Source organism: Lepidochelys kempii, chromosome 2 (genome assembly GCF_965140285.1).
Source record: "Lepidochelys kempii isolate rLepKem1 chromosome 2, rLepKem1.hap1, whole genome shotgun sequence".
In the NCBI taxonomy this organism is placed as follows: Eukaryota; Metazoa; Chordata; order Testudines; family Cheloniidae; genus Lepidochelys; species Lepidochelys kempii.
This window is the reverse complement of record NC_136381.1, coordinates 211,891,155-211,918,748: the sequence shown is the minus strand read 5'-3', so window position 1 is coordinate 211,918,748 and position 27,594 is coordinate 211,891,155. Positions and strand designations below refer to the sequence as shown.

Sequence of the window (27,594 nt, the reverse complement as noted above, 5' to 3'; positions counted from 1 at the left end):
CAAGGATTATTATAATTGCAGTCAGAGATCAGAAACAATACTATGCAACAATATGACCAGTCACAACCAAATAGCAGTAAATGAAGTTAATTGAAAATGTAATCAGACAATTTAAAATAACTAACAAATTAGAGAAAATCATAATCTGTTTATGGATATTCCACAAACAGAAGAGGAGGTGAAATTTGCCTAATAGATTCTTCCTCACAAATTATGTGATCAACTATTAGGTAGTGTGGCTGTATATACTCCTCACATCTTGTGTTTCTATTCATTTGAAAGATGTTCTATAGAATAAAGTTGAAAGTTTGACTGTGTGGAGTTTTTAATTGTTTGGGAAATTGAAACTTTATTTTCTGATTGCCTTAAAACTCAGAGTAATAGTGAGGTTTATGGTGTAGTCAGCTAAAGATATGTTGGACTTTCGCAGTGTGGTTTGCGGGTTTTCTGAGTTTTCTGTAAAACATGATCTAGCAGAGGTAGATTCACTTTCATAAAGGTTCACTTTCATAAACCAGTAAATATTTTTGAATGACTTTTTTGTATTTTTAACAATATTTGGTGTTAAAATATACTACAAAAAAGACAAGTAGAATAGAAAATAAAAATAGTCCTTTTCTTTCTGTCATGTAGAAATTCCATAGAATTTTGCCAAAAATCCTTCTCAGTTTCTATGGTTCCAGACTATAAGGTATTGTGCTGGCATTCCAAGGTTTAAACTTAATTCTTTTGATACTTAGGAATATCTTGTGAATGACATACCAATGCTGGGGCTGATCCTGCGGTCTTTTCTGAGGCATAGCTCCAATGGTCATAAGTGGGAGTGTTGCCTAAATCAAGACTATAGGACCAGCCTTTAATTATTGATTTGTTTTCAGCGTGGTTTTCATCTTCTTCTTTCTCTAGGTTTTCTTCTGCGTAACTTTCAGTAGTTATTGCCTGGGCACAGCAGCACCACACTTTGAAACTTTCTCTATTGCTAGAGGAGCTGCCTTTAAAGTTTTCAAGATAATTGATCAGGTATGGATCCTTCTACCCTGTCTTCATAAATGAGCTATTATCTTGTATGAGAGCACTAACAATGCCAATAGAAAAATAAGGTAGTAATACAAAAAAGCCATGGTAAATTCCATTGAAAAATAAAGGAGGAAAAAATTAGTGTTTGCCAAATGGAAAAAGACCAAACTGGCTTAGAAAGAAACATGATGTTCAAGCTCTTCAAAGGAAATTACAAATAATAGAATGCAGTTACCAAAGCAAAGTAACTATGGCAGCCAGCCTTAGCCCTGGTCTATACTAGGACTTTAGGTCGAATTTAGCAGCATTAAATCGATGTAAACCTGCACCCGTCCACACGATGAAGCCCTTTATTTCGACTTAAAGGGCTCTTAAAATCGATTTCCTTACTCCACCCCTGACAAGTGGATTAGCGCTTAAATCGGCCTTTCTGGGTCGAATTTGGGGTACTGTGGACACAATTCGACGGTATTGGCCTCCGAGAGCTATCCCAGAGTGCTCCATTGTGACTGCTCTTGACAGCACTCTCAACTCAGATGCACGATTGTCTGCCGTTGCTCTGACGCAGGGAGGGGCGACTGACGACATGGCTTACAGGGTTGGCTTACAGGGAGTTAAAATCAACAAAGGGAGTGGATTTACATCAAGGAGTATTTCAGGCAGGACTTCACGGAGGGTTCCAATAAGAAATGGTGCACTTAAGTTATTGTTCTTATTGGAACAAGCAGGTTGGTCTGGCCTCTGATTGATACATGGCTAGATTTACCTCGCTGCACCTTCTCTGTGAGTGACTGCAGTGTGACCTAGAGGAATGAGTCCCCTAGACAGGGGCGGGGGGGAAGCAAATGAGTACAAAACAAATCTGGTCTATTTCTTGTTTTGATCCACTCCATCTATCTTTTACATCTTTGGCTGGCAGCAGACGGTGCAGAAGGACTGCATGCCATCCACATCTCATGGCTACTCGGCAGAAGATGGTACAATAGGACTGCTAGCCATCCTCATCTCTTGCCTGCCCGGCAGAAGATGGTACAAGAGGACTGCTAGCAATCCGTATCGCCTGCCTGCTCACCATAAGATGGTTCAATAGGACTGACTGCAGGACTAAAGAGAATGACCTGATCAGGTCACTCCAAATTTAGTCCCTGCGCCCATGTCTGCCCAGGCGCTCCTGATAGACCTCACAGAGGCGACCAGGAGCACCTCGGACATGACGATGACAGCTACCAGTCCTACTGTACCATCTGCTGCCATAAGGCAATGGGTTGCTGCTGCTGTGTAGCAATGCAGTACCACGTCTGCCAGCACCCAGGAGACATATGGTGACAGTGAGTTGAGCGGGCTCCATGCTTGCCGTGGTATGGCGTCTGCATGGGTAACCCAGGAAAAAAGGTGCAAAACGATTGTCTGCCCTTTCTTTCATGGAGGGAGGGAGGGAAGGGGGGCCTGACGACATGTACCCAGAACCACCCGCGACAATGTTTTGGCCCCATCAGGCATTGAGATCTCAACCCAGAATTCCAATGGGCAGCGGAGACTGGGGGAAACTGTGGGATAGCTACCCACAGTGCAACATTCCGGAAGTCGACGCTTACCTCGGTACTGTGGAAGCACTCCGCCGAGTTAATGCACTTAATGCACTTAGAGCATTTTCTGTGTGGACACACACACTCAAATATATAAAACCAATTTCTAAAAAAATGACTTCTATAAATTCGACCTAATTTCGTAGTGTAGACATACCCTTAGATTGCAACTACCCAATGCTAAAACAGGTGTGGTGTGGAAGATATTTTAAATGGTAGAATAAAAATATGGAATATTCAGGCTATAATGATATCTCCCTCCCTCAATTGTGCATTTGTAAATTTTTTGCTTGAATTTTAATTTTTTTCCACTCCCCAGAAACCAACTATAGATAGTTTTTCTTCAGATGGACACAAACTCGATCACATAAAGGGAACACTTGAATTTAATAATGTACAGTTCAGTTATCCTTCAAGACCAGATGTCCAGGTAGGAGAAACACCTATTCTGTGCTTTGTTGTAGTCACAGTGACTACAGCTTGAAATATGGCATATTACTTGTGTATTACACTAAAAGAGTTGTCTGCTTTAGAGGATAGGATGGAAGCACAGCAGATTGGAGTCAGGAGGTTGACTTGAGTTCCATGTGTAGAGGAAACATAAAAGAAGGCATGGAGAAGGGGTTGTTAACCAATATAACATTTGAGCTGAGTGAGGCAAGAAAGGTGTGGCCTCTAAAAGGAACAAGAGAGGAGAGATTGGAAGGAGCAAAGTTATGCAGGGTCCTGAAGGTGAGCCTAGGGGCTTGAATGTGAAGCAGGAGGCCAATGGAAGGACTTCAAGAGCGACTGAATGTGATCAGAACCATGACAGCAGATGACTGTTTGCTGCAGAACTCTGGGCAAATTAGAGTACGTGAGGTGTCAGGAAGAGCAGGTTCCAGGGGTTGAGGTATGAGACAAGATCAGAGCCAGAATTTGCAATGGGAATGAGTGGGTTTTGAAAATGTAGCAGGGATAAATCTGGCAGGATTTAGTGACAGAATCTCATTAATTTGAAATTGTTCTACATTTTATTTTTTTAACTACCGCAAGGTTTTGAAAGGTCTCACTCTGAAAATTGACTGTGGACAAACGGTGTCACTGGTTGGAAGCAGTGGATGTGGTAAGAGCACGATGGTCCAGCTGCTTCAGAGGTTTTATGATCCACAGGAAGGAGTGGTGAGTACAGCCATTCTAGAGCATAGTACTGTTTATATAGGTATTAAAATAGTATTATACAAAGAATTCTAGCTATACAAGTCCTCAAGTCAAAAGGAGACAAGTGGAGCACAAAGTTGGGGTTATTGCAACCAAGTGTAATACAAAAGATTTTGCAGCAATCAGCCGCTGTTCCTCCCATCTGATGCTGGGAGATTTAACAAATGTCTAACTCTTACAAAGTGAACCTTACAACCCTCAGAGAGTGGATCACTTGGAAGTTATATAAATCACTGGCAAGCTTTTTAAATACTGTAGTGTGTTTTCTGTTCTGAGCAGCCTCACCTTTTACATTAGGAATTTGTTGCAGATGCTGGGCTTGGATTTAGAACACTGAAACACACACTCAGCTGGTATCCTGCATATTTGGTAGCCTACTTGCTTAACAGTGTTGTTTATAGGATTTCCTGTGGAGGGTAGATATTGTCTTGAATTGAAATAAATACAATGTTTAATTATTAAATATTATTTAGAAGGGACCATCTAAATACCGATCTGTCCTTTGCTGGCAGATCTTTGCCAATGAGTCTGGCCCCAGATCTCACTTTGAATCACCTGCTACCTGCTATTCATATCTAGCTCCAGTAGATCTAGCTATGCAAATCTACACTCCTCAGAGGGACCTGGGGGCTCACGGTATTCAATATAGTAAGTGATGAAAGGAGAGAAAGGCTACTGTTTTTTAAGCTTAACTACTTTAGAGGTGTTCACATGCTGTGGTGATAGGGGCCATATATGTATCTAAATCGATTGAGGTAACATGACCACATAGGAAGGTGAGGGCACTGATTAGCCATACTTAAGTTACTCCACCCTTGCTGCTCACTCCACAACCTAAACTTCTTGTCCTGGCTCTGTGAATTGGGATACCACTTACACAAGCGAGTTTTGGAGAAGTGGGTCAGGGTCCTGATAGGACATTCTCTGGGCTTCGCCTTCGCGCAGCTCTATCCTCCAGGCCACTACGTAATGGTGATCCCCTTCATGTGTAAAATGGGAAAAAACAGCACTGTAACAAAATACAGCCAAGCACACTCCACCCAGGCTCCAGTGTCACACAGTCCTGTGAAAGTGCACATACAAGACCGGTGTTCAGCTCAACGATTGCCTGATGCTTATATCTATCCTCTCCTATTTGCTATCCAGACAAAGAATTTTCATGGGCATTTCTGAGCACAGCTAAAGTTTAAAGTGCCAAACCTTGTGTTACCTCCTCCACCATATGGATTACCTGCATAGGACTGATCATCCCATTTAAGATACATGATGGTTGTTCTTTTTTCCCTTCTATCCTCCTTGCACCATGCGTCATGCAGGCTTTAGGGTGTATGTCAATAAACCACGATACCATATGCTTGATAAGCAGAGATGGCCTCTGCTGGTTTCAAGTTTTCCTCTCCTGCAAAAATGAAAAATATCTCCAGCCAACTCTATGTAAGGGATGGTAGGATTCAGATTGAGGGCCCTTTCCTTTTTCCATTACTTTGGCCCTACTGCAGATGTGGTGCCCAGCAGAGGCAAATCTCCACTTAGTATATGGAAACATGAACATATATTTAACTAGGAGGGTGGTGAAGCACTGGAATGGGTTACCTAGGGAGGTGGTGGAATCTCCATCCTTAGAGGTTTTTAAGGCCCGGCTTGACAAAGCCCTGGCTGGGATGAGTTAGTTGGGGTTAGTCCTGCTTTGAGCCGGTTGTTGGACTAGATGACCTCCTGAGGACTCTTCCAAACCTAATCTTCTATGATTCTATGATCTGGCCAAGGACTATTTCTTCACTGAAACAAAAATAAATCCTCACTTTTCTCATGAATCCTAAATCTACCCTGCCAAACTGAATGGGAACATTTTGTCCTAAACGTTTGTAGGTTTAGAAATATTCAAGAACAGGAGTGTCTTTTTGATCTGTGTTTGTACAGCGCCTAGCACAATGAGGTTATGGTCCATGACTAGGGCTTCTAGGTGCTACAGTAATACAATATAATAAGAAAAATAATAATATACAACCTGAGGATCTCATAGTCTTATTTTCTTTAGATCACAGTGGATGGACATGACATAAAGTCCCTTAATCTGAGACATTACCGAGAATTCATTGGTGTGGTCAGTCAGGAACCTGTTCTGTTTGGGACAACAATTAGAAACAATATAAGATATGGTCGAGAGGATGTAACTGATGAAGAAATTGAGAATGCAGCAAAAGAAGCAAATGCTTATGATTTTATCATGGAGTTTCCTGATGTAAGTATGGTACTGAAAATAGCCGGCATTCTTAGAAATGAACTGAAATAAAGTGAGATGTTGAGATATCAGCATAAAAGAAATCATTTTTCATGTGTGTGTGACAGAAGAAATTTGCAGCAATTGCAATGTTTCTCTAAATTCTCTGAAACAGACACCTAAGGAAATGGAAACATATCGGGGCTAGGGTCAGGGGAGGGATAACTGTGAATCCAAAAGCTGGGAGCATGGATGACTCTGATATAAATGTATCTTAAAAGTAAGAACTATAGTTGTCTTTTCTTCAATCTCAGCCCCAAGTTGAGGGATGACTGCCCCTCTGCAAAATCACAGAATATGGGTAACCAAAACTCAGCAACAGCTGATAAATGTAAGCAGAGAAACATTGATTTTTACAGCCACCTTGTGGCTAAGAGTGGAAATTGCAGTATCATTCAGAACTTGTATTTTCAGGCATATAATGTGGTGATCAGGGTAGTGCTTATGGCACAAAGGCCCCAGTTCAACAAGCACTTGAGCATGTGCATGACTTTCAGGCATGTGAGTATCCTCACTGTCAATAGAACTACTACGTGCTTCAAGTTATGCAAGTGCTTCGGTACCTGGCTGAGTCAGGGCAGCAGATCTGACATGTATTTTGTTGAGAGGTGCTGCGGCTGAGTGGATAAGATTTGGGCCTTTCACATCAGAAACCTGTGTTCCAGTACCAGATCTAGCAGAAACTCCCTTGGGCTGTCCCTCTGGTTCTTAGTACCCCCCTCTGAAAAAATTCCATGACCACCTGCTTGTGGGAACATTTTTGCTACTGAAAGTGACTTTGGGTAGATTTCATTTCAGATGGGATTGGTGTCCTGCACTCTGTGGATCAGACAATATAACCTTAGCTTTCATTTCACTAGGGTGCTCCCCCCACCCCATAATACATAATTATCTTGCTTTCACTGTGGGCCTGATCCAAAGTTCATTGAAATAAATGGGGTGGAGGGGGCTCTTTCCATTGACTTCAATGGAGTGTGTATCAAGCTCTATTTAGCGGTTGTTTATACTGCAAAACTGATGGTGTCTCTGCTGTTTTCTCAGAAATTTAATACCCTTGTAGGAGAAAGAGGAGCACAGATGAGTGGTGGCCAGAAGCAGAGAATAGCCATAGCTCGAGCTTTGGTGCGCAACCCTAAAATTCTCTTGTTAGATGAGGCCACATCTGCCCTGGATACAGAAAGTGAGTCAGTAGTCCAAGCTGCACTGGAAAAGGTAAATGCTGGGTTATTGACATAATGTCTAGTTCCATCTTCTTGAATCAAGTATATTTTTGTTCAAAGCAAGGAGTAGATTAACAAGATTATTATTGTACTGCAATGACAGGGATGATTTACTCAATTACTGCTAAATGCTGCCCAAATGCTACCCAACAATGCTGTAACCCCACTGAGAACAACAGTAACCACGTGGTAATTCTCACCATGGCCCAATCCTGCAGTGAGGCTCTCTATGGATGAGCCCTCATTGCAAGACTGGGGTCTAAATCACTAAGATATAATGGATGTGTGGTTATGAGGCTCAAAAGTTGCCCTGATGCACATGCAAACCCATTGGCTACCATCAGATTGTAAACAGGGTGCAAATCATTGAGGGCAACATCTGTCCTTTGGCAAATAATTTGTCACCATTAGAGCTTTTAGAATAAACATCTTGTCCGTTTCTTGAAAATCAATTTCAAATACACAAACATCTGAATTGGTAGAATAGATATTTCTGTACTTTCAGATCATCAGCACAATGCTAACAAAAATGCCAAATGGGGTATTAAGAAGTGCTACAGTAATGTTAATCTTTTGAGTGTGTAAATATTGATACCTTCTAGTTAATGCTTTTCATAGAGATGTGCAGTGCTGAAGAAGTGTGCATTGATTAGTATTCCACTGCATGTCATTCATGGCTACTACCCCCAAAAAACAGATCCTCAGCCCTGACAAATGATTTGTCTACATGGCACTGGCAAAGTCCACCAAAGGGGTGTGATTTGTGAAGCCTGGTAAAGTGTTGTGCTCTAACTGCCCTTTAAAAAGTACCTAGTTCATGTTAACATAGTCCTGTTTCAAATGGGACTACATCAATCTGAACCAGGTACCTTTTAGGGTATGTCTACATGGCAGTTAAACACATGGGAGTGGGCCCATGTCCACAGACTTGGGCTCCTGGGGCTTATGATGTAAAACTGAGGGTAGACATTTGGGCTTGGACTGGATCCTGAACTCTGGGACCCTCTCCCTCATGGATGGGTGGGTTCCAACCTGAATGTTTACACTACAATTTTGTAGACCCCAGACTGAGCGCCATGAGTCTGAGTCAGCTGACCCAGGCCAGCCTCAGGTGAGATATTGCAGAGTAGATGTATCCTGGGTATCTTTATGCCAATCTGGCAGCAAAGAAGGCACCTACAGAAGCCTCAAGAAGACAGTTGAGAACTCCCCCAGGTCAGGAAAACTCCTGGGAGGTGTCAGACTAGCATAACCAACTTCATGCTACCTGGACCTCTACGGAGAGGCATGCTGGGGCACGACCAGAGCACATGCTGCTCCATCTGCTCCTCTGCAACGAATCAGTCCCCATGAGACGGTTGCACATGGCCTAACCTAGAGCAGCTCAGAATTTAGCTTTTTGATTTTGAATAGAATCTTTAGGGAGAGAGTCTAGAAAAGCAGGAGAAGCAAAACAATCTTTCTGATTTTGTTTATTGTGGATGCCAGCAAGCAGGTCTCCTGTAGCCCAGCAGAGAAGGAACCACGGCGCGCAAGGTTATAGTTGTCAGTTGTGGAAAAACTCATGGATTGTCAGGATGTTTAGCAAATGAAATCGATGGGAGTAACTACAGTCTCAATATGAGCAATTAGAGTAAATTACACTAAATCTCCAAGCCACAGGGGGCGCAAATTACAATTTGGTTGTTTGTTTACAGGCCAGCAAAGGTCGAACCACTCTTGTAATAGCTCATCGGCTTTCCACCATTCGGACTGCAAATGTAATAGTGGCCATAGCGGGTGGTGCTGTGGCTGAAGTAGGAACACATACAGAGCTGATGGAGAAAAGAGGGTTATATTATTCGCTTGCAACAGCACAGGTACGTTGAATTCACAATTTTAGATATAAAAGCTAGAAATGAGAATGTAGATGTGTCTTTTGTTCGCTTAAGTCTCTTGGGTACCTTACAAAGATACTGAAGTTTTCCTGTGAAAGTCCTTGTTTGTGATATATCCACTTCATTTATTTAAAAGATAGTGTAATAAGCAGGTCACACATATACTAGTACATGCGTTAAGTTCTTTACTCTGCCAAGAAATTAGAGCACAATGGTAACTAAAAGCCAAATCACTGCCTTCTGCAAAAAACCAAGATTGTTCTGTTCGTACATGTCACTGGGGTTTGCTCCTCCCCCCATGCCTCCCCAAACCCACAGATATCCCAGGATGTGCTGAAATCAGGCCCCCTTCCCCACCCTCCAGCTTCCTCGTAGCACAGCTCCTTTGGCAACTGCTCTGTGTGGAATCCCAACTAAAGGGGTGGATGGAAGCTTTCACAGCACACAGGTGGTTCCAAAGAAAAGGTAAGAGTCTAGTCTGTAATTCTATTTCCTGATTTTGATGTTAGATCCACACTATACACAGAATCTGTCAGAATCCAGACGCCCCCTAACTTCGCTACACAACCAGGCGCTTGTACAATTACAGTTGCAGTGCAGGTGTGTATACACAATTTTCAGCATTTCCCCCCCAGCAGCAGTGCAACCCCTTCAATGGTAGAAATGGTGCTAGCATACTGTAGGCAGAGTACAGGCATTTTTACTGCCGTGTTATCTAAGCAGGGTTAGAATAGTGGCTGATCTACGTGGTTCTGTCACCGTTACAAGCCCAACTGTGAGAGAGGTGCTAGTAGTTGTGTTTAATGGAGACAAGGCCTGGACTGGCACTAAGGTTGTGACAGTGGAACAATTTTAAAGCAGTGTTTTTCATACCATCCGTGTTACCATGGTTTTAAAACCACTCCTGTTAACAACACAGTTTAAGAATGGCCAGTAGATATAACTAGGCTGTTTTTAAGCCATATTTTAGAAAACTCTTGAATATACTTTGAAAATTGTTTGTTTTTAAAACACAGTTTCGAGACGAGTATGGCCGGCTCTGACCCTGGAAATAGTGTTTGAAACCATGTTAGTAGGAAACTTTCTTATATGCTATACTTTAGAACTGTTGTGCTGTCATGGATTCTTTCGTCTGTGCGATTCAGAATCAGCCCACTTAAATACTCTGGGGTAGTGGGAGGATAAACTAGAAGGAAACTCAGAAGACATTGTTTCAAAGTACTAGGGATGAAATCCTCCCTCTCTCAGAGTCGATAAGAGTTTTGCCACTGACTTCAACGAGGCCAGGATTACGGCCTAAAATGGAAAAACAAACATGTATTCTCATGAGTTTTGCAAATCATTTAAAAAACAGAATTAAAACAATATGTTAAAGTATTTTTGAATGTATTGTTTGCTTTTACAACCTTTTGGGCCCACTTCTGAAAGGTGCTGAGCAACCTCATTTCTCATGGAACTCAGTGGAAGCTCACAGGAATAACTGCACAGGATTAGGCTCTTTGGAAGAAAGTGAGCATGGCTTCCTTAATGCTTGGCACAAAATGTTAGCTTTTTATGTAAACGTGTAGAGAACACAGAAGATGCCTGTAGCTGGATTTCAGGACATGAGGCATGAGAATCCAATAACTAGGGGAAATGCTCTTATGTTTCTGCCAAATAAGGGTATGAGTACCAAATTTAGTCAGAGGACTAAATCCAAAATAGCAGTCAGGGTCTCACAGAACCGACATGACACTGCAAATGGCAGTGGAGTCTATCTAATGCAACTATACTGACCTTTTGGATATATTTGTGACTGAATTTATGTTGTGTTAAAGTCTATTAAAACAGAAGACCATGAAGAATCAACAGAAACTATTACCTTAAAAGATCAGGAAGAAGTATTCCCCATCAATGGGTTGATTTCCAAAAGAGCAAGCATAAAACATGTTCCACAAAAGGAGGCTGAAGAAGAAGCCGCACCTGAAGAGGTAATGGTTTACTGTCGCTTAGTCGAGGCTTTTTGGTTTTGGTTTGGTTTTGGTTGGTTGATTTGTGGGTCTTTGTTTTAATCCTAGAAAGATTCAGCAGCTCAGTGGTAAACCTTCACAGTTCTTCCTGAGAGATCAGAATATTTCTGAAAGGGGGTGTATATCAAAGATTATTTCAGTTGGAGTCAAGAGGACTGCGTCCTCTTTTTAAAATTGTATCACTGATTCAATGTGCGACTTTCAGCAAAATCACTTCACTTCTGTGTGTGTTGTTTCCTCATCTATAAAATATGGGTAATACATAACCTCCTTTGTAGAGCTTCTTCGAGATCTTTAAGTGAAAGGTGCTACTGAATGTAAGTACAAAGTATAATTATCCATATAAAGTTTGCTGTTAAGAATATTCCAGAGTGTTTTTAGAATGGATTTGGGCCAGTCCTGTCATCTGTAGTCGTTCCATTTACCTGTCTTGTTCTCTACTAGTCCAGGGTTCTTAAACTCAACTCTTCCTGTAGGCATCATAATGCAGCTCAGCTCTCTTAAAAATGTAAAATTGAATTGTATTTGACAAAAATGAAAGTTCTGATTTTAATCTGTTTTTCTTTTCCAGGCACACCTTCCCAAAGTTTCTTTCCTCAAGCTTTTTAGATTAAACAAGCCCGAGTGGCCTTTCATTGCACTGGGGACACTAGCTGCCGTTATCAGTGGAGCATGTCACCCTATCTTTTCCATCATATTTGCTAAAATTGTAACAGTAAGTGGAATACGGACTTTTCCACAATGTAATTGTAGAAGGATGCTAGTTAAGTTGACCTGATTGGTATCGTTGGCCCTATGTACACTTCAGTGAAACCAGGGTAGTTAGAATAATTTTTATACACAGTTCTTCATAAAAATATGCTAGCATATTTTCACCACTGTTTCTTGGGTCACTGAGTACCCAACATAAGCAGATTATAAACATGGTTTGTAAAACAATTCAGAACATAGAAAAACCATGTTTGCATCTTTCTATTTAAAAATGATTCTGGCTAACATAGTTTCTCTGTAGTATAATAATCCTTAGTATTCATAGTGCACTTTTTCCCATTCACAAAGCACTTTATGAACATTAATGAATGAGTCCTCACAACGTGTCTGGGAAGGAAGGATTATCCCCGTTTTACACAAACTGAGGCAGAGAGATGTGAGTTGTCTGTCCACAGCCACGGAGGATGTGATGGTTGGAGCATGTTGTAAAAAAAAACCAAGACGTTCCCATTCCTATAGTTTAATCATAGAATCATAAAATATTAGGGTTGGAAGAGGCCTCAGGAGGTCATCTAGTCCAACCCCCTGCTCAAAGCAGAACCAGTCCCCAACTAAATCATCCCAGCCACCGCTAATCGCTGGCTCACGCCTTCTTTTCCTCTCTCTAATGTGGATGGGGGTGGTCTTTCTGCACTGAATAAAGTAAAGTAGGGCCTCTTGTAGCGCTCCCATTCCTGAAAAATTATGCCTATTGGAATATTATCAAGAAAAAAGGTTTCCAGATAGCATCAGAGGGCTAACTTCTATTAGGAAGTTACTGACCAGCCAGTTGCTAACAAGACTGCTTTTTTATTCCTTCAAATTTTGACTTCAGTGCTGTGTCAGCGTTCCAAAGCCAGGGAATGGGCACAATAATTACTGCAGTCTCTGACACCAGTGCCTAGAGGTCTGAACAAAGGTAATTCTCTGTAGCCAGACAGCGGAGTTACAGCACCATGACTATCAGGAGGGAAGCCGGTGTGAGGAAGAAAAGTCAGTGTGAAATTTGAAAATTTAATGCTTAGTCCTCATTAATTTTAACCTTCAAATATTCATTCATATAAATGCTCTCCTCTCTTCTTCCCCAAGTATGTAAGAAACTCCATTCTAGTCTATATAGTGTTATACAGCATCTATTAATAGGCTGGCTGACAAAACATCTGGATGTTTTTCCTTCTATTTTTGCAGATTTTTTCAATAAAAGATGATCCGGAGAGGATCCAGCATGAAGCTAACATTTTCTCCATCACATTTGCTGTTATAGGTGGTGTTTGCTTTATCGCTTGGTTTTTGCAGGTAAACTCTCATAATCAATAAAACAATTGGTCGGAACAGCAGTTTGCATTCTAGTAACTGCTTTAATCAGCTATTGATTTAAAGTTGGCAGCTGAGGGATCATGGCATGATGGGATGGGGGAATGTCTGTCTGGTTCTGCAGCTGTATTGTTCAGCTCTTGTTGGTTTTTTTTAATTTTATATTCACATCTCTCCATTGTGCGCTATGCTTGTAATAAATGACTGTACTTGATTATAAATAGCATCAGACTGCCATTTAAATTACAAGTAGTAAAAATCAAAGCTCTGAGGCCCTACTGTTCTTTTTTTCTTGCAGGGATTCCTTTATGGGAGGTCAGGAGAAATCCTAACAATGAGATTAAGGCATATGGCATTTAAAGCCATGCTGCGGCAGGTTAGTGTTAAAGTTTTTCTTATAAATACATCATTTTTTCACTTGCCTCTCCTATAATAAATTGTGAATGGATTAATCCACCCTCTTTCCTCATACACAGCACAATTTTACTGCACCACCTTTCACATGAAGATTTAGGTATTAATTATGTGTATGCTTACTCTATCCAAAGTAGGAGAAGAACTATGCTAATTCTAACCATGATTAACCACTATTATTGCAAATTTCCTTTACTACTCTGAACAGAGATTTGTTTGACTGGAAATCGTGTTAGAACCTCATTATGAAAGTATGCTACATTCTACCAAGCTAAGACCCCATTTACAGGCTAAAAACAACTACACCAAAAACAGTCATTAAATTTGGTTGAAGTTCAAGCTTGTTCTAACAACGGGGATAGGGTTTTGAATCCCATTATAATATGATTCAGTCCCATCCATGCAGTCTGGGCTATACCATCTAAGAACAGAGTTGCGTGGCAACCAAGTTTAACTGCAGTTGTGAGAGAGAGAGTGTGTGTGTGTGTGTGTGACCTGAGGTTACCACCTACTTCGTTTTAAACCAGATGGTTTTTTTGAATGACCAAATTATATTCCTGCTGAACCTGGTTTTCTTTGGTCTGCTGACAGATGTGCACCATCATCCTAAACATCATTTTTATTTATGTCAGGCACATGCTTGTCTTCTTTGACCAGTGGCACTGAGCAATTAGGAGGCCCCTGGTGTGAATTTTAATCTTCCTGACAGTAGCACCTGAAGTAAGATGCTCAGTACCTGATGCTGGCCTAAGTTAGTGCATTCAAGGAGAGATGTGTTGAGAACCACAAAGAAAAGGAATCAGGTTTCAGAGTGGCAACCATGTTAGTCTGTATCAGCAAAAAGAACGAAGAGTCCTTGTGGCACCTTAGAGACAAACAAATTTATTTGAGCATAAGCTTTCGTGGGCTAAAACCCACTTCATCAGATGCATGCAGTGGAAAATACAGTAGGAAGATATAAAAGGAACTTCACCTCAGCTGAGAAGAATATCTACTGGCTGCCAGTTAACTGCTTATCTGCCTGCACTGCAGAAAGAATTATTGCTCCTTATTGCTCTGCCTACCTGACACTCACAAGTCCTAACTAGGCAATTTAGAGGCAAAAAGAGCAGCAACACTTTCTTGAGCAGTGTCCTGGAGTCCCTGCATCTTGAAGAGATACCAGGAAGGAGAGAATAAAGAGTCCTCCCAGCATCCTAGATTTGCTGCTTCTGGAGTCCAGGGCACAGAAATAAAACATCTTCCCCACAGGGAGGAGCAGAAAATCCCTGCTCATACTAACGCGGGCAGTGTTCATGACTTACTCCAGGAGGAATGGTTTTATAGGTGGAGCTAGGAACTTTTTTTTCCCCCTGGAGTCGGGGGAAGGTTTGACTGACTGAAAGATGGCAAACTCTCTGGGTTGTCCATAATATGTGGGGTTTTTTTGGCTATCTTCAGAAAAAGAGATCCTTCTCTGCATTGACTAGGGAATCCATACTAGAACTCGACTAGAAACAACAGTGTTTAAACATAGTTTAACATGATTCTATCTCCAATAAGGACAAAATAAGGCTCTCACACAGCAATACTAAGAAGCTTAAGATATGTATTTTTAGGTCACATCTACACTGTAAATCCTATTTGTACCAAGTGACTCAGTTACAATATAGTAGTCTCCTGATGTGGTTTAAAGACTGTTTTGTCATGTAGATGGAACTGAAATTAATTTCAACTATGCTCTTGAACTGTTCTGCATTCTTTGACTTTTGTAAGTCTGTGATTCACAACCACAGTAGAAACATGGTTCTACAATGCATGCTGTGATTCTGCATACACCAGTATATAACACTGTCATTGGATGTGCATTTTGTAACCGTTTCTCCCAGTGCAGTTGGAATTTCAGTGTAGATGGGACCTAAGAGAAGCTGGAATGGGAAACTACTGTCTTATTCAGGAAGAAACTATGTGAAAAGTCTGGGGGTAGGTTACTTCCTCCCACTACATGTACCTTGTTGAGAAATTTTTGAAACTGAATGAATCACAATCTATATGAAACAGATTTATCTAATATTTACATGGTTACACTTTATAAAATATCATGTTTTGTTTTGGCAAGTGTTTGTTTTATCCACGGTTTTGGTTTTGTTTGTGTAATACTATTCTTTTTCCTGCCATACACAGTGTACATTTTTCCATTGCTGGAATCTCTTACATTTTGTCCAGTCTCTCAATTCTAGTGAGAGCAGTACACAATTTTATCCCCAAAACCTAGCAATCGTAATTAAGCCTGCCAAGAGAAAACGATTAATCAAATCTTGACAGTAATCTAAAGGCAGTGGATCAAGTAATTCCAAGAAGAAAAGCACGGGAACAAAATAGCTGTTGAATATTTTGGGTGGCAGAGAAAAATATTTGGTTTCCTTTGCTGCCTGCATATTGGTTGTTTGAAGGTCAGACAGATCTTTCTACAGTGTTTGTCCCTTCTGCAAATCTCACCATACCTGTTTCACGGGTTTGGCTGGTCCTCCTCCCTCCCAGCTTTCTGTGCAGTAGGACATCATAGAATATCAGGATTGGAAGGGACCTCAGGAGGTCATCTAGTCCAACCCCCTGCTCAAAGTAGGACCAAGCCCCAACTAAATCATCCCAGCCAGGGATTTGTCAAGCTTGACCTTAAAAACCTCAAAGGAAGGAGATTCCACCACTTCCCTTGGTAACACATTCCAGTGCTTCACCACCCTCCTAGTGAAAAAGTTTTTCCTAATATCCAACCTAAACCTCCCCCACTGCAACTTGAGACCATTACTCCCTGTTCTGTCATCTGGTACCACTGAGAACAGTCTAGATCCATCTTCTTTAGAACCCCCTTTCAGTTGAAAGCAGCTATCAAATTCTCCCCCTCATTCTTCTCTTCTGCAGACTAAATAATCCCAGTTCCCTCAGCCTCTCCTCATAAATCATGTGCTCCAGCTCTCTGATCATTTTTGTTGCCCTCCGCTGGACTCTTTCCAATTTTTCCACGTCCTTCTTATAGCGTGGGGCCCAAAACTGAACACAGTACTCCAGATGAGGCCTCACTAGTGCCGAATAGAGGGGAATGATCACATCCCTTGATCTGCTGGCAATGCTCCTACTTATACAGCCCAAAATGCCGTTAGCCTTCTTGGCAACAAGAGAACACTGTTGACTCATATCCAGCTTCTCGTTCACCGTAACCCTTAGGTCCTTTTCTGCAGAACTGCTGCCTAGCCACTCGGTCCCTAGTCTGTAGCAGTGCACGGGATTCTTCTGTCCTAAGTGCAGGACTCTGCACTTGTCCTTGTTGAACCTCATCAGATTTCTTTTGGCCCAATCCTCCAATTTGTCTAGGGCCCTCTGGTGGAGCAGTGGTTTGCCTCCCCAGCCTTGTGGTAGGCTTTCAAAGCTCCTTCAGTTTTACCCTACATTGCAATGTGTCCCAGTCATGGCTCCTTTCTGTCATGCATCGTGAAATCTGTCCATAGATATCATAATTCCTACAGCTGGAGCGCAGCTGGGACTGCACAGCCTCCTGTACCCAAATGCTGATGAGGTCCAGCAGCTCGGCATTGCTCCAAGCGGGGGATCACCTTGTGCGTGGAGCAGGCATGGCCACCTGAAAAGATGCCCTGAGACCACTGCACGTGTTACTGAGCAAACAGGAAGGGGACTTTCAAAATTCCAAAGTAATCTACAGGCTGGGGATGATGGTTGGTCACCTGAGGGCAGGGCAATAGAGTTCAAACCAATGACCAGAGAGACGAGAACAGGTATTGTGGGACACCTCCCGGAGGCCAATCGCAGCGCTGTAATCAACCACAGTGTCTACACTGGCACTGCAGTGCTGTAGCCCAGGCGCAGAAAGCTCTACGCCTCTTGGGGTGGTTTTTTTACAGTGCTGTAACTGCGCAGTTTCTGTGCACAAAGTGGCTTGGCAGTGTGTACACCTCGGGAGTTACAGTGCAGAAAGCTGCTTTACTCCACAGAAACTTGCCAGTGTAGACAGGGCCTAAACCTTTCACGCAAAGGCCTGATTCTCAGCCCACTGAAGTCAGTGGGAAGACACAATGGTCTTCAGGATGAGACCTGTATTTTCTAATGGCCGGCAAGTGGAAATTCTTGGCTTATGAGTGCTGAACCATGTTTTCTGCAATGCTTTTAATTTTTGGTTTTAAAAACACTTAATCTAATCTCATATTAAAACCATTTTAGCCTGACCTGAAGCCTTTTAAATCCATTTTAGCAAACTGTGTCCCTGTACAAGTGTGGAAGGGGCCATGGTGACAGAATGAAAGTACCCCAGCTAAATCTACCATCTGCGTCAAAATAGTGTTCATAAGCGATAGTGAAGTTTAGTTTAAAGAAATATTTGAATAACTAATTCTTTTTTATGCCTTCTTCACATCACTCTGTATATATACAAATCAAGTCCAGCAATTAACTTATCTCAATCCCAGCCTTGAAATCGGAGACTATATTGATGCTGACAGGTCAGCTGGTTTCCTTTTGTAGCCCATAACTGATCTTCAGTTGATCAGTAACTAAAAGTCAATCTGATATATAGGGCCACCCAAGGCTCCTAAACTAGCATGACATCCATTCTGTAAAGGCTAATTGCTGGCCTCCTTTACTTTCAGACTGCAGGATGCTGGGCATAAGAAGATTTATAGGGAAGGCCCCAGAGTGTGCAAGAAGAGAGGAGGCTTAGAGCATAGGACTTCAAGAAAATACAAAATCTAGGCTATCTTCAGAGTTCTGCTATTGCCTTGCTAAGAACACACAGGACCAACATTTTAAAGGGTCTTTACAACTATCTCTGATATTTGCAAGAATATAAATTTTAAATGCACAAAAAATCATAGACCATATCCTCAACAGGTGTAAATTGGCATTGCTTGGCTTGAAGTAAAGGGAGCTACATCAGTCTACAGTGGGTTATTATCTGGCTGCAAATGGATATTTGTATTCATAAATCAAGTAATTGCATGCACAGATTGGTTAACGTGATTTGCATGTGTAACTATCCACATTAAATAGAGAGGTCGCTTTTGAATAAATACATGTTTAGTGGTTTTTTGTTTTTCATGTGCAAACAGACATACTCAGACATTGAAGATTTTGTTCATAATAAAGCAAGAAGGGGAGAAATGACCATGCTCTCACTGAGTAACCACATTTTTCTGTTTTGTTCCATAGGAAATCTCTTGGTTTGATGATAAGAAAAACAACACCGGAGCTCTGACAACAAGATTAGCCACAGAGGCAGCACAAATTCAAACAGTACGTACCGTACGGGAGTGTGTGTGAGAGGGAGAGAGAGTTTTGTATCTGTGTAACGCTAATATTAAATATGGACCATTCTGCCAGGTTACTTACAACATGACACTATCTGTAAAGCTAGGGACAAGCACAGCTATTCAGCTGTTAGGAGGTTGGTGGCCATGAGCATTGGATCATACTAGTGGAAGGAGGAAGGCAGATTTAGGGAGAGATGGACAAGACTGGGAAGAGAGAAAGCAAGGAGGCGCAGGGTTACTGATAAAAGGTGGAGAAGAGGGGACAGATATTTGAATGGAGAGAATTAGATTTAGAATGAAGGGACAAAGGGAACGCTAGGGAGTCGTGAGCTAGAGAGGAGGAGTGAGTGAAGCAAGCATTATGCAGTACATAGGGGTCTGAACTACAAGTTTGGATTTGGATATGAGCTTTCCTAAAGTTCATGAGTGTTTGGATATAGGGTTGTGGTTCAGCCCATTGTAATGATACAGGGCAAACTTGGAGTTCCACAGAGTTCAGATCTGGAGTTTCAGATTAGCCTATCTCTAGAAGGAACAAGGGATGGGTGAAAGGGAGAGTGACTGAATGAAAAGCACTTCAGCTGAAAGCACTATATAAATGTTAGTAGAGATTGTGGGGTTCAGTTTTAAATTTCAAGCAGTCAATAAAAGGCCAAGCCTGCTATTTTTCAAGAACTCGTTTTAAAAAATAAACATGAGGGGAAAAAATTCAGGCGCTGTCAAGATTCCTTAAGCAGAATTAACATCCTGTGTCCACTGTAAGTTACTGTCTGAATCACTCCCCATGGCTTCTTTGTTGGTCACTAACAGCTGTGAGAAGCGCAGCTTTTTTGGTGGGGCTCTCAGTGTGGGAATGGAGGTTTCAAACAACAGATAAGACTGGTTTTTAAAAACAGTAACCAGTACTGGATGACACAGCCCGTTTCTGCTGGGGGAGATGAGGCCAGAGTGAAAGATCTCTCTCTGAAAGCTGTGGGGGGGGTGTGTTTTTGTTTTTTTAATCTGCTTGTTATCAGGTAGGGCAAAGGATTGTATTTAAAACCCATTAGCAAATTACAGTTTTCACATATTACCCGATTACAGGCAACAGGTACAAGGCTTGGTGTAATAGCACAAAACATCTCCAGCATGGGATTGTCTGTCATCATTTCTTTTATATATGGGTGGGAGATGACTCTGCTGATCCTAGTGATGGCGCCGGTGCTTGCTGTGACTGGGATGCTGGAGACCAGTGCGTTGACTGGATTTGCCAACCGAGATAAAAAGGAACTGCAACAAGCAGGAAAGGTAAAATACAGCTTCTTCATAACACAGCTAATCTAGTGGAACAAACGAAGTATAGAAACTTCTATTTCTAATCTGGTCTGTAATGTGACCCCCCTCCAGGGTTCGTTTTCAATACACCATCTGTTTTTTCATTTTGTACGGTGCCTAGCACAACAGGGTCTCAGTCCATGATGAGGACTCCCAGGTACTATTGCAATACAAATACATAATAATAATAATTAATAATAACAGTTACCATTCCAGTTTATATAGTTGGTGGGGGGTGTATGTGTGTATGCTAATACCCCACCAGCACTCTATTTTAATTTTTCCCAAAAAAGAATAAATCAGTAATCACATATACAAATCAACAAGAGTTCACTCTTACTTACCGTTCAAGGACTCAGCTGAAGCACCCCCTCGACCAGACCAGCGAATCTCAGTCTAACTTCGCACATTTAGGTGTATATCCGGAGTTAGGAACATTGAAATAAAAGCACCTGCATTTATTTCTGTGATTAAGCCTTTGCACAAACAAACCAGCTATTTATTTTGCTGCATTCAGTATATTACCACCGTAAGTATAAGTAATTACATTCCTCTGTAAAAAAAATTTTTTACCAATCCCAGACTATGTTGAGAAGGACCAGTGGTGATTTTTTTCCATCTCATTTTGTCTTTTGATTTTCCTGTTTACATAAAGGTAGCAACTGAAGCTGTGGAGAACATTAAAACCGTTGCTTCATTAACTAGAGAGAGCACTTTTGAACAAATGTATGAAGAAAACCTGCAGAAGCCATACAGGTCAGAAATGATTCATGTCATGTTAAGCCAGCCAATCCCAGTGGTTATCAGTCATGTTGAGACCATGTGCATTGCCCTTTCCTCCATTGCAATTGTCCCTTTTTGTTCTTTTTCTATTTTATTTATCCATTTAAAATATTACATTAAGTTAATAGTCTGCAGAGAAAAAAACAAAGGCAAACAAACAAAATTAATACATCATATGGCTGTTTTGTTAAGGAGGATATCATCTTGAGGAAAGAATGAAAGAGCTTGCACATCAAGTGTAATTCAGATAGTCCATAAAGCATGTTGTTAGTGATGTATTCTAAACAAATTACAATATTTTGTGTGTCAGCATAATTTCTCTTAAACTCACTGAAAAGATGCTTGAGTGGGAAGACTGGGGTAGTTTAAATATACAGTATAAATTGCAGTTCTAGGATCCAATCCTGCAAACACTTATAAATATGATTTCAGGCTCAGACTGGTACGTGGTTCTACAGGGAATTCTCTCAAGACCCAAGCGGTAGTGGATTAAGCACAGGTCCTGCTGCTTTCTTGGTCTGAATCCTGGCTAGCACTGGCAAGGGTCCAGCTTAACTGAACTGCTGTTAGAACTGGTGGGAATGTATTGGTAAATTTCCATTCTGTAGACATGGCACAGAAGTAGTGGTGGGGCTAGATATCCTATCAGTCAACACAGGCCCAGACCACCCTTGGAGGCCACTCTTCTCTCCTGTCCCAGGAAACCCTGGCCTCCCTAGTTTGATGCTGCATGATTTTATCCATGGAAGCAAAGTTATGTGTAAGTGTGTCCAGGATCAGACCTTTGGCTAAAGCTGTATGCTACATAGTTTTTTTTTACAGTTTCATTTACCCATAACTGGACCCATAATTCTCCCTCATTCTTGCATCTCCACCACTGGAAGCAGTGTGGTGGTTTTCGTGTAGATCAGCCTTGAGCATTTTTGACATCTATGCATGCTTTCCACTCTAGAGAAATTTGGGGTGTCTATTATGTGTGGCCTCTCTAGCATATCTGGGAGTGAAGCTGTACTAGCTACAGCATACATAAGCCCAGTTTCTCTCTGAACAAGTAGAATATCCCTCATATTTTTACAGTTGTTCCATGTTTTTTGTAAATACTGTATGTTGCAGAAATGCTCAGAAGAAAGCTCAGATCTATGGTTCCTGTTATGCATTCAGCCAGGCTTTTATGTATTTCACCTATGCGGCGAGCTTTCGGTTTGGAGCATACTTAATTACAGTTGGAAGAATGACCCCGGAGGGTGTTTTCACGTGAGTCTCATAAATGAACAACTATTCAAAGTGTGCCATTTTACATCTCCCCTTAGATCCCCGAGGAAATCCCCCAACACCCATCCTCCTCATCTCACAACACTGTCACGGAGATAAATTATTATCAGACTAAAAGGAGGCAAGTTTATTTTCTGTATTTGTTATTGAAATACAACGACAGCCCCTAGTGAAGCACGTTAGTACCAATGTCTGCTTCAAGGATTAGAGAGTTTTTGTGACAAGTTTTGTTAATTTCAGTAAATTCAGCATGTAAAATTGGTTTCAATTTTTCCACTAATGTTTGTTTGCATAAACAAACTTGGGCACTGGGTTTGCATGCAGAGAGATCTGCACAGAGATCCATCCACGTGGACCTCTGCAGGATGGAGGCCCTAGAAAATTATCATTTACTGAAGTATTATTTGCTGCCTGTTTCTGATTATTCGGATACATAGAGTTTTGCTTGGGGAAGGAAAAGTGTGCTATTAAATTAAAGTTCTGTCATTGACCCAAAGGATATCCAAATTCTGATATTACAGAATATAAACAAGCCCACTGGGGCAAATTCTGCTACAAGTACAGAGGACCAGGAGAGTTCAGCTGCATAACAAGGGGTGAGAAGGGTAGTGTTTGAGGGCTGCATTCTCACAGCACAGAGCTCACTTCACAGCACCTCTCTGTACACCAGGGTACCTGGGGGCAGAGCAGCCATGGGCCAGGGAATGATTGGAGCTTGCCCCATGCCATCGACAGAGGGAGCCTTTAAAGGCCACAGAGACCATCAAACTTCAGCATCTAGGCTGAAGGGAATTCCTACATTCATATGTACCCAATGCACAGGAGCACTGGAACAATTTGTATGTGGGGATGCTGAGAGCCATTGAACCAAATGGTAAACCTGTATATAATGGAAACTGCTTCAAGCCGGGGGTGCAGCCAGTCGCGTAGCCAGGTGGAGGGAACAGGGAGAATGATCCAAAAAGAAGGTGCTATCCGCTGCGGCACTTCTACTCACCCGGCAGTGCTCCCTCACTTGCTCCGGGTGTCTTCAGCGGCACTGAAGGTCCTGCCGCCGAGGTGCCACCGAAGACCCGGAGCGCCACTGGGTGAGTAAAAGCACCGCAGTGGGAAAATTTCCTCAACAGGGGAAAATTTAAAAGGCGCCAAGACATTGACAAGGTGCCACTTGTGTTCAGTGGGAGAGTGGCCGCTGCCCCGCTCCCCCCTAACTACGCTCCTATGGCTGCACCCCCAGCACCTTAGTTCCAGCACCTATGCCAATGCACAGTATTCAGGCTGCACATTGGAGCCTTGATACAGCAACCAAACCATGTGCTTAAGGACTTCTTTATATTGCACCTGGATGTGAGGTTTTGGATCTTAAGATTAAAGTAGGGGGGATGGTTACAAAGAAATGATTTTACAATTAAAACCACTTGAAAATGGCTTCTCAGTTTATGACAGTATTTATCCCTGCATTAGGCATTCACTGCTGCAGAACAGATCTTCCTTCTGTCCGGTTACCCCGTCACATTTTGTGGTACAAGTCAGGAAAATGTAGGGATAGTTTTTACTGGGAAACAAGGCTTAGGCACATTCCATTCATTTGATGACACATCTTTGGAGCCTGCCTAAATCTGGTGTCACAGTCTGGCAGCACGTCTTATTTATTCTTTCTGTGCCTAATCATATATGCTAATAATGTTTGGGGAGTTACTGGCAACAGAGGTCAGACACCGCTGCATAGCAGATGATCAAGAATTTAAAACAGCCACCCAGGAGTGGGAGAGGCAGACAGAGAAATTACAGTAATGAAGATGGTTAAGTATTGAGCATGACTGTTCATGACAGAGATGTGGTGGTAGAGGAATATGGCTACTCGAGACAGAGAAGCGAGTTCTGTTGATGGACAGAGTACAGCACACAGGTATCTGGAAAGTGAGGGTTCCTCTCACTAGTGAGCCAAAGATCTATTACTGAACCATTAAAAATAATGAAAATAGGGGCTGGGTGTCTTCTTGCTGACACTGGAGTAAATCAGGAGTACCACGGTTGCAGTTGGTAGTGTGTTGAAATCAGAATCTGGCCCAACATCTCTTGTGCTGCTTTTCTTTACATCTGAAAATGATGCCGTCTGGTTAAGGCACATGCCGGTACTAGCTAGCTTGGTTATTCGCATAATTTGCAAGAAGAATTGAGAGAGAGGAAAGCTTGCTTCTTTTGTCACCTTCCTCACCCCCACCAACTCAAAATGGTGATGAGGCATAGAGTAAGCACTCATAACCCTAGACCAAAGACGTCCAGATGTTCCCTAGCTGAAGGCCTCATTATAAATTTGCCAAAAGCATAGGGGCTTTCAGACATAAAATGGAGTATCTGTATCTATCATCTTCTTCCTCACACACACACCCCCGTGTGAACTTTTAAAATCTAAATTTAAAATTCCTTGACAGACAAAAGGCCTGACATGTATGCTGGGAAACTACAGTGTCTCCAATACTTGTAAGTATAAACCACCATATAAACCACAGCATCTGTGTGGCAATTGCTGACATTTTCTTTAGTAATGGAATTATCTGAATTGGTATCACTCGCTTCAAAGCAGAATTCTAGACATTTTATGATATCTCATTTGAATCTGCTTGGGTTTTGCCCCAACAATTTATTATATATCCAAATATATCTCCTCCTTGAATCTACTTTAAAAACTTTCCTTTACAAATATTATGATTTTATTTTGATTAAATGAAGCCAGTTCACATTTTTAGGCTGCAAAAGTGTTACATCAACAAATCTTAATAAACACTCCAATAACACATTAGCAAGTGGAGTGCTCAGATAATTAAAAGTAGTCATATCTTTCCAGTAGCTGCAGGAGTCATTAAGTGACACTGACCCAGTATTTCCAGAAGATAGCTGTCTACCATGATAGTATTGAGAGTTACATTTCAAATCAGTCCCATTACCAGGAGGCTCAGCAAGTGATAGAGAAATCTGTGAAAAGCTTGTGCACAAATTTGTCAGAGAAAAGAGAAGCTGTTTGCTGTGTTGTGCTGACAGAGAAACACCAGATTATGATGAAAAGGAGACTTGTGATAAGGAAGAAGCATCATAAAGTTTTAAAATCTCATTAACGGTAGAGATGTCTTTTATCCCTGTGAGACCTTTACACAGTTGAGAAATCCTGAAAGGTCCAAGAGGGGGAATAGTCCATAAAGGCTTTCAATAACCTTTTGACAATGCCCCTCACAAGAGGCCGTTAAAGAAATGAAGTAGCCTGGAGCTGAGAGGTAAAGTTCTGTCATGGATTAGAAACTGGTTAAGAGTAGGGTGACCAGATGTCCCGTTTTTAAAGGGACAGTCCCATTTTTGGGGACTTTTTCTTATATAGGCGCCTATTACCCCCCACCCCCATCCCGTTTTTTTCACAGTTGCTAGCTGGTCACCCTAGTTTAAGAGACAGAATACTAAGAGTAAGAATAAATGATCAGTTTTTAACCTGCAAAGAATTTTATTAGTGGGATGCCCTGAGGTTTAATACTAGGACTGGTGTTAATAAGTAATATGGCGCAGATGACACATACTGGAAAAGAATGTGAGGAACTCCAGAGAGATTTAACTTCAGAGAGCAGGTTCACATAATCCTTTATGAGTTGCGTTTTCACCTTCCTCTAAAGCCTTTGCTTCTGGCCACTGTTGGAGACAGGACAGTGGAGTAGATGGGCATGGACATGTCAGCTGGCATGTCATGGAGAGCATATTTCAAAAATATGTGGCATTAATTGAAGTTAAAGCAAAATACAGTTCCTTTTATTAACCGCCTGCTCCAAGCACTAGCCATGTGTTGTCCTATTGGGTTTCAGTAGGCATAATAGTATATAGAAAACTGAGGGCTCTCTGGATGGTACATCCTCCCACAGTTGCAGGAGAGAGGCAGGTTGGTTTTATGCTGAAATTGATCGTCGTTCTGACACAGCACTGTGCTTTAGAAAAGTGGCTATTTTCTTGGCAATGCCTGCTGCGTTTTGCAGTAGACAATGAGAAACCAGAGTCATAACAGCAGGAACAAGCCAACATTAAAGCATGCTAATGGGTGATATTCCGTCAGCAAGGGCTTTCACAATATTGGATCCGATTAACTCCCAGGAAGCTGGGAGGTGTAGGTTTTCTGGCAGCTAAAATTTGCCCAGTGAAGTGTGCCAACACGACAAAGCACCTATTCCTCCAGGTCAAGAAGGGTTGACAGCTAGCATATCCCCAAAATAGGGCAGTGTTTGCTGTGGAGGTGGTGAAATCAAAGCAATATGCTGATTCGGAACATCGCTTTGATAGACTTGGTATGACAGGGCACCTACAAAGCCAGGCTGCGCTTTTAAAACTGCCCTTACCTGACTCCCATGGGAGCACAGCGGGCATGATGCACTCCTGATTTCATCATTCTGTGTAGACACATTCACTGCCAGCTTCCAACAGGATGGTTGATGAAGAAGCAAATCTAGCAATTCCTCTGGGAGAGGAGCTTATAGTTTTTGTTATTTTTGTAGAAAAATGATTCCACTGATTTTTACTTTGATTTTACAAAACATTCAGGGAAGACTAATTGTTTGTAACATTGCTCTCTACTTGAAGTCACTGGAATATTTCCACTGCAATATGTGTTTTGTCAAATGGCATTTATCACTACAAAACTTTCATCTGGAAAGCTTTGGGGGCTCAAAGAGAAGGGTGGAGAGAGAATAGTAGGTTGATTGGGCCATTCACCTGAGCTGTGAGAGATCAAGCTGTAACTCTCCACTCTGTCTGAGTTTGAAGTGATCTGGGATGAAGAGCTCTGCTCTGAATCAGGCAGAGCAGGAACTTAAATGTGGGTCTCACACAGCAGTGATCTAGACACCCAGCTATAGAGTGACATACTCCTCCTTTCAGGAAAAGGGTTGTTTTTTTTTAATTCTAATGCAGAATAAAAGAATTGGAAACCGCAAAAGTTGCTGTGAAAGGGAATTGTCGTCCTCCAGTCAGCCGTAGAAGCTAGTCCCTCAGGGACTGTACCTGGCTCATCCAGCAGGTCCTCTTCCATACTGTTATTTACCAATTTGACACTTGAAGTAGCACGTACAGGAAAGATTGTATGGAGCACATGTATGCTGACAGGAGCCAGACTGTGCAGATAAGCTCTTTTGAAAGAGAAAAAGTATTGGTACCCAGTCAGAAACCATGCAAGTATTGATAGACTGCCCTGTTTCCCTCTGTCTTTCTTTGTATTGGATGCACACCCTCT

At 41.8% G+C, this 27,594-nt stretch overlaps 1 protein-coding gene across 11 annotated transcripts in view; it reads left to right on the top strand.

Annotated features, from left to right (window-relative positions):
• The window catches only part of LOC140907554 (ATP-binding cassette sub-family B member 5), a 70,147-nt gene that overhangs the window by 28,619 nt on the left and 13,934 nt on the right, over positions 1–27,594 (top strand). For 4 of the 11 annotated variants that reach the window (XM_073333753.2, XM_073333762.2, XM_073333752.2 and 1 more), the window contains 14 exons: positions 907–1,020; positions 2,923–3,033; positions 3,639–3,764; positions 5,842–6,045; positions 7,126–7,296; positions 9,002–9,163; positions 10,999–11,151; positions 11,762–11,905; positions 13,129–13,236; positions 13,553–13,630; positions 18,865–18,948; positions 20,049–20,252; positions 20,935–21,035; positions 22,176–22,316. In XM_073333753.2, the coding sequence (XP_073189854.1) occupies positions 907–1,020; positions 2,923–3,033; positions 3,639–3,764; positions 5,842–6,045; positions 7,126–7,296; positions 9,002–9,163; positions 10,999–11,151; positions 11,762–11,905; positions 13,129–13,236; positions 13,553–13,630; positions 18,865–18,948; positions 20,049–20,252; positions 20,935–21,035; positions 22,176–22,316 (1,901 nt within the window). Of the gene's footprint in view, positions 1–906; positions 1,021–2,922; positions 3,034–3,638; positions 3,765–5,841; positions 6,046–7,125; positions 7,297–9,001; positions 9,164–10,998; positions 11,152–11,761; positions 12,934–13,128; positions 13,237–13,552; positions 13,631–15,536; positions 15,631–18,305; positions 18,692–18,864; positions 18,949–20,048; positions 20,253–20,934; positions 21,036–22,175; positions 22,317–22,372; positions 22,563–24,769; positions 24,819–27,594 lie in introns of those variants that run through there. The other 7 variants (XM_073333757.1, XM_073333759.2, XM_073333754.2 and 4 more) reach the window with 7 other exon arrangements.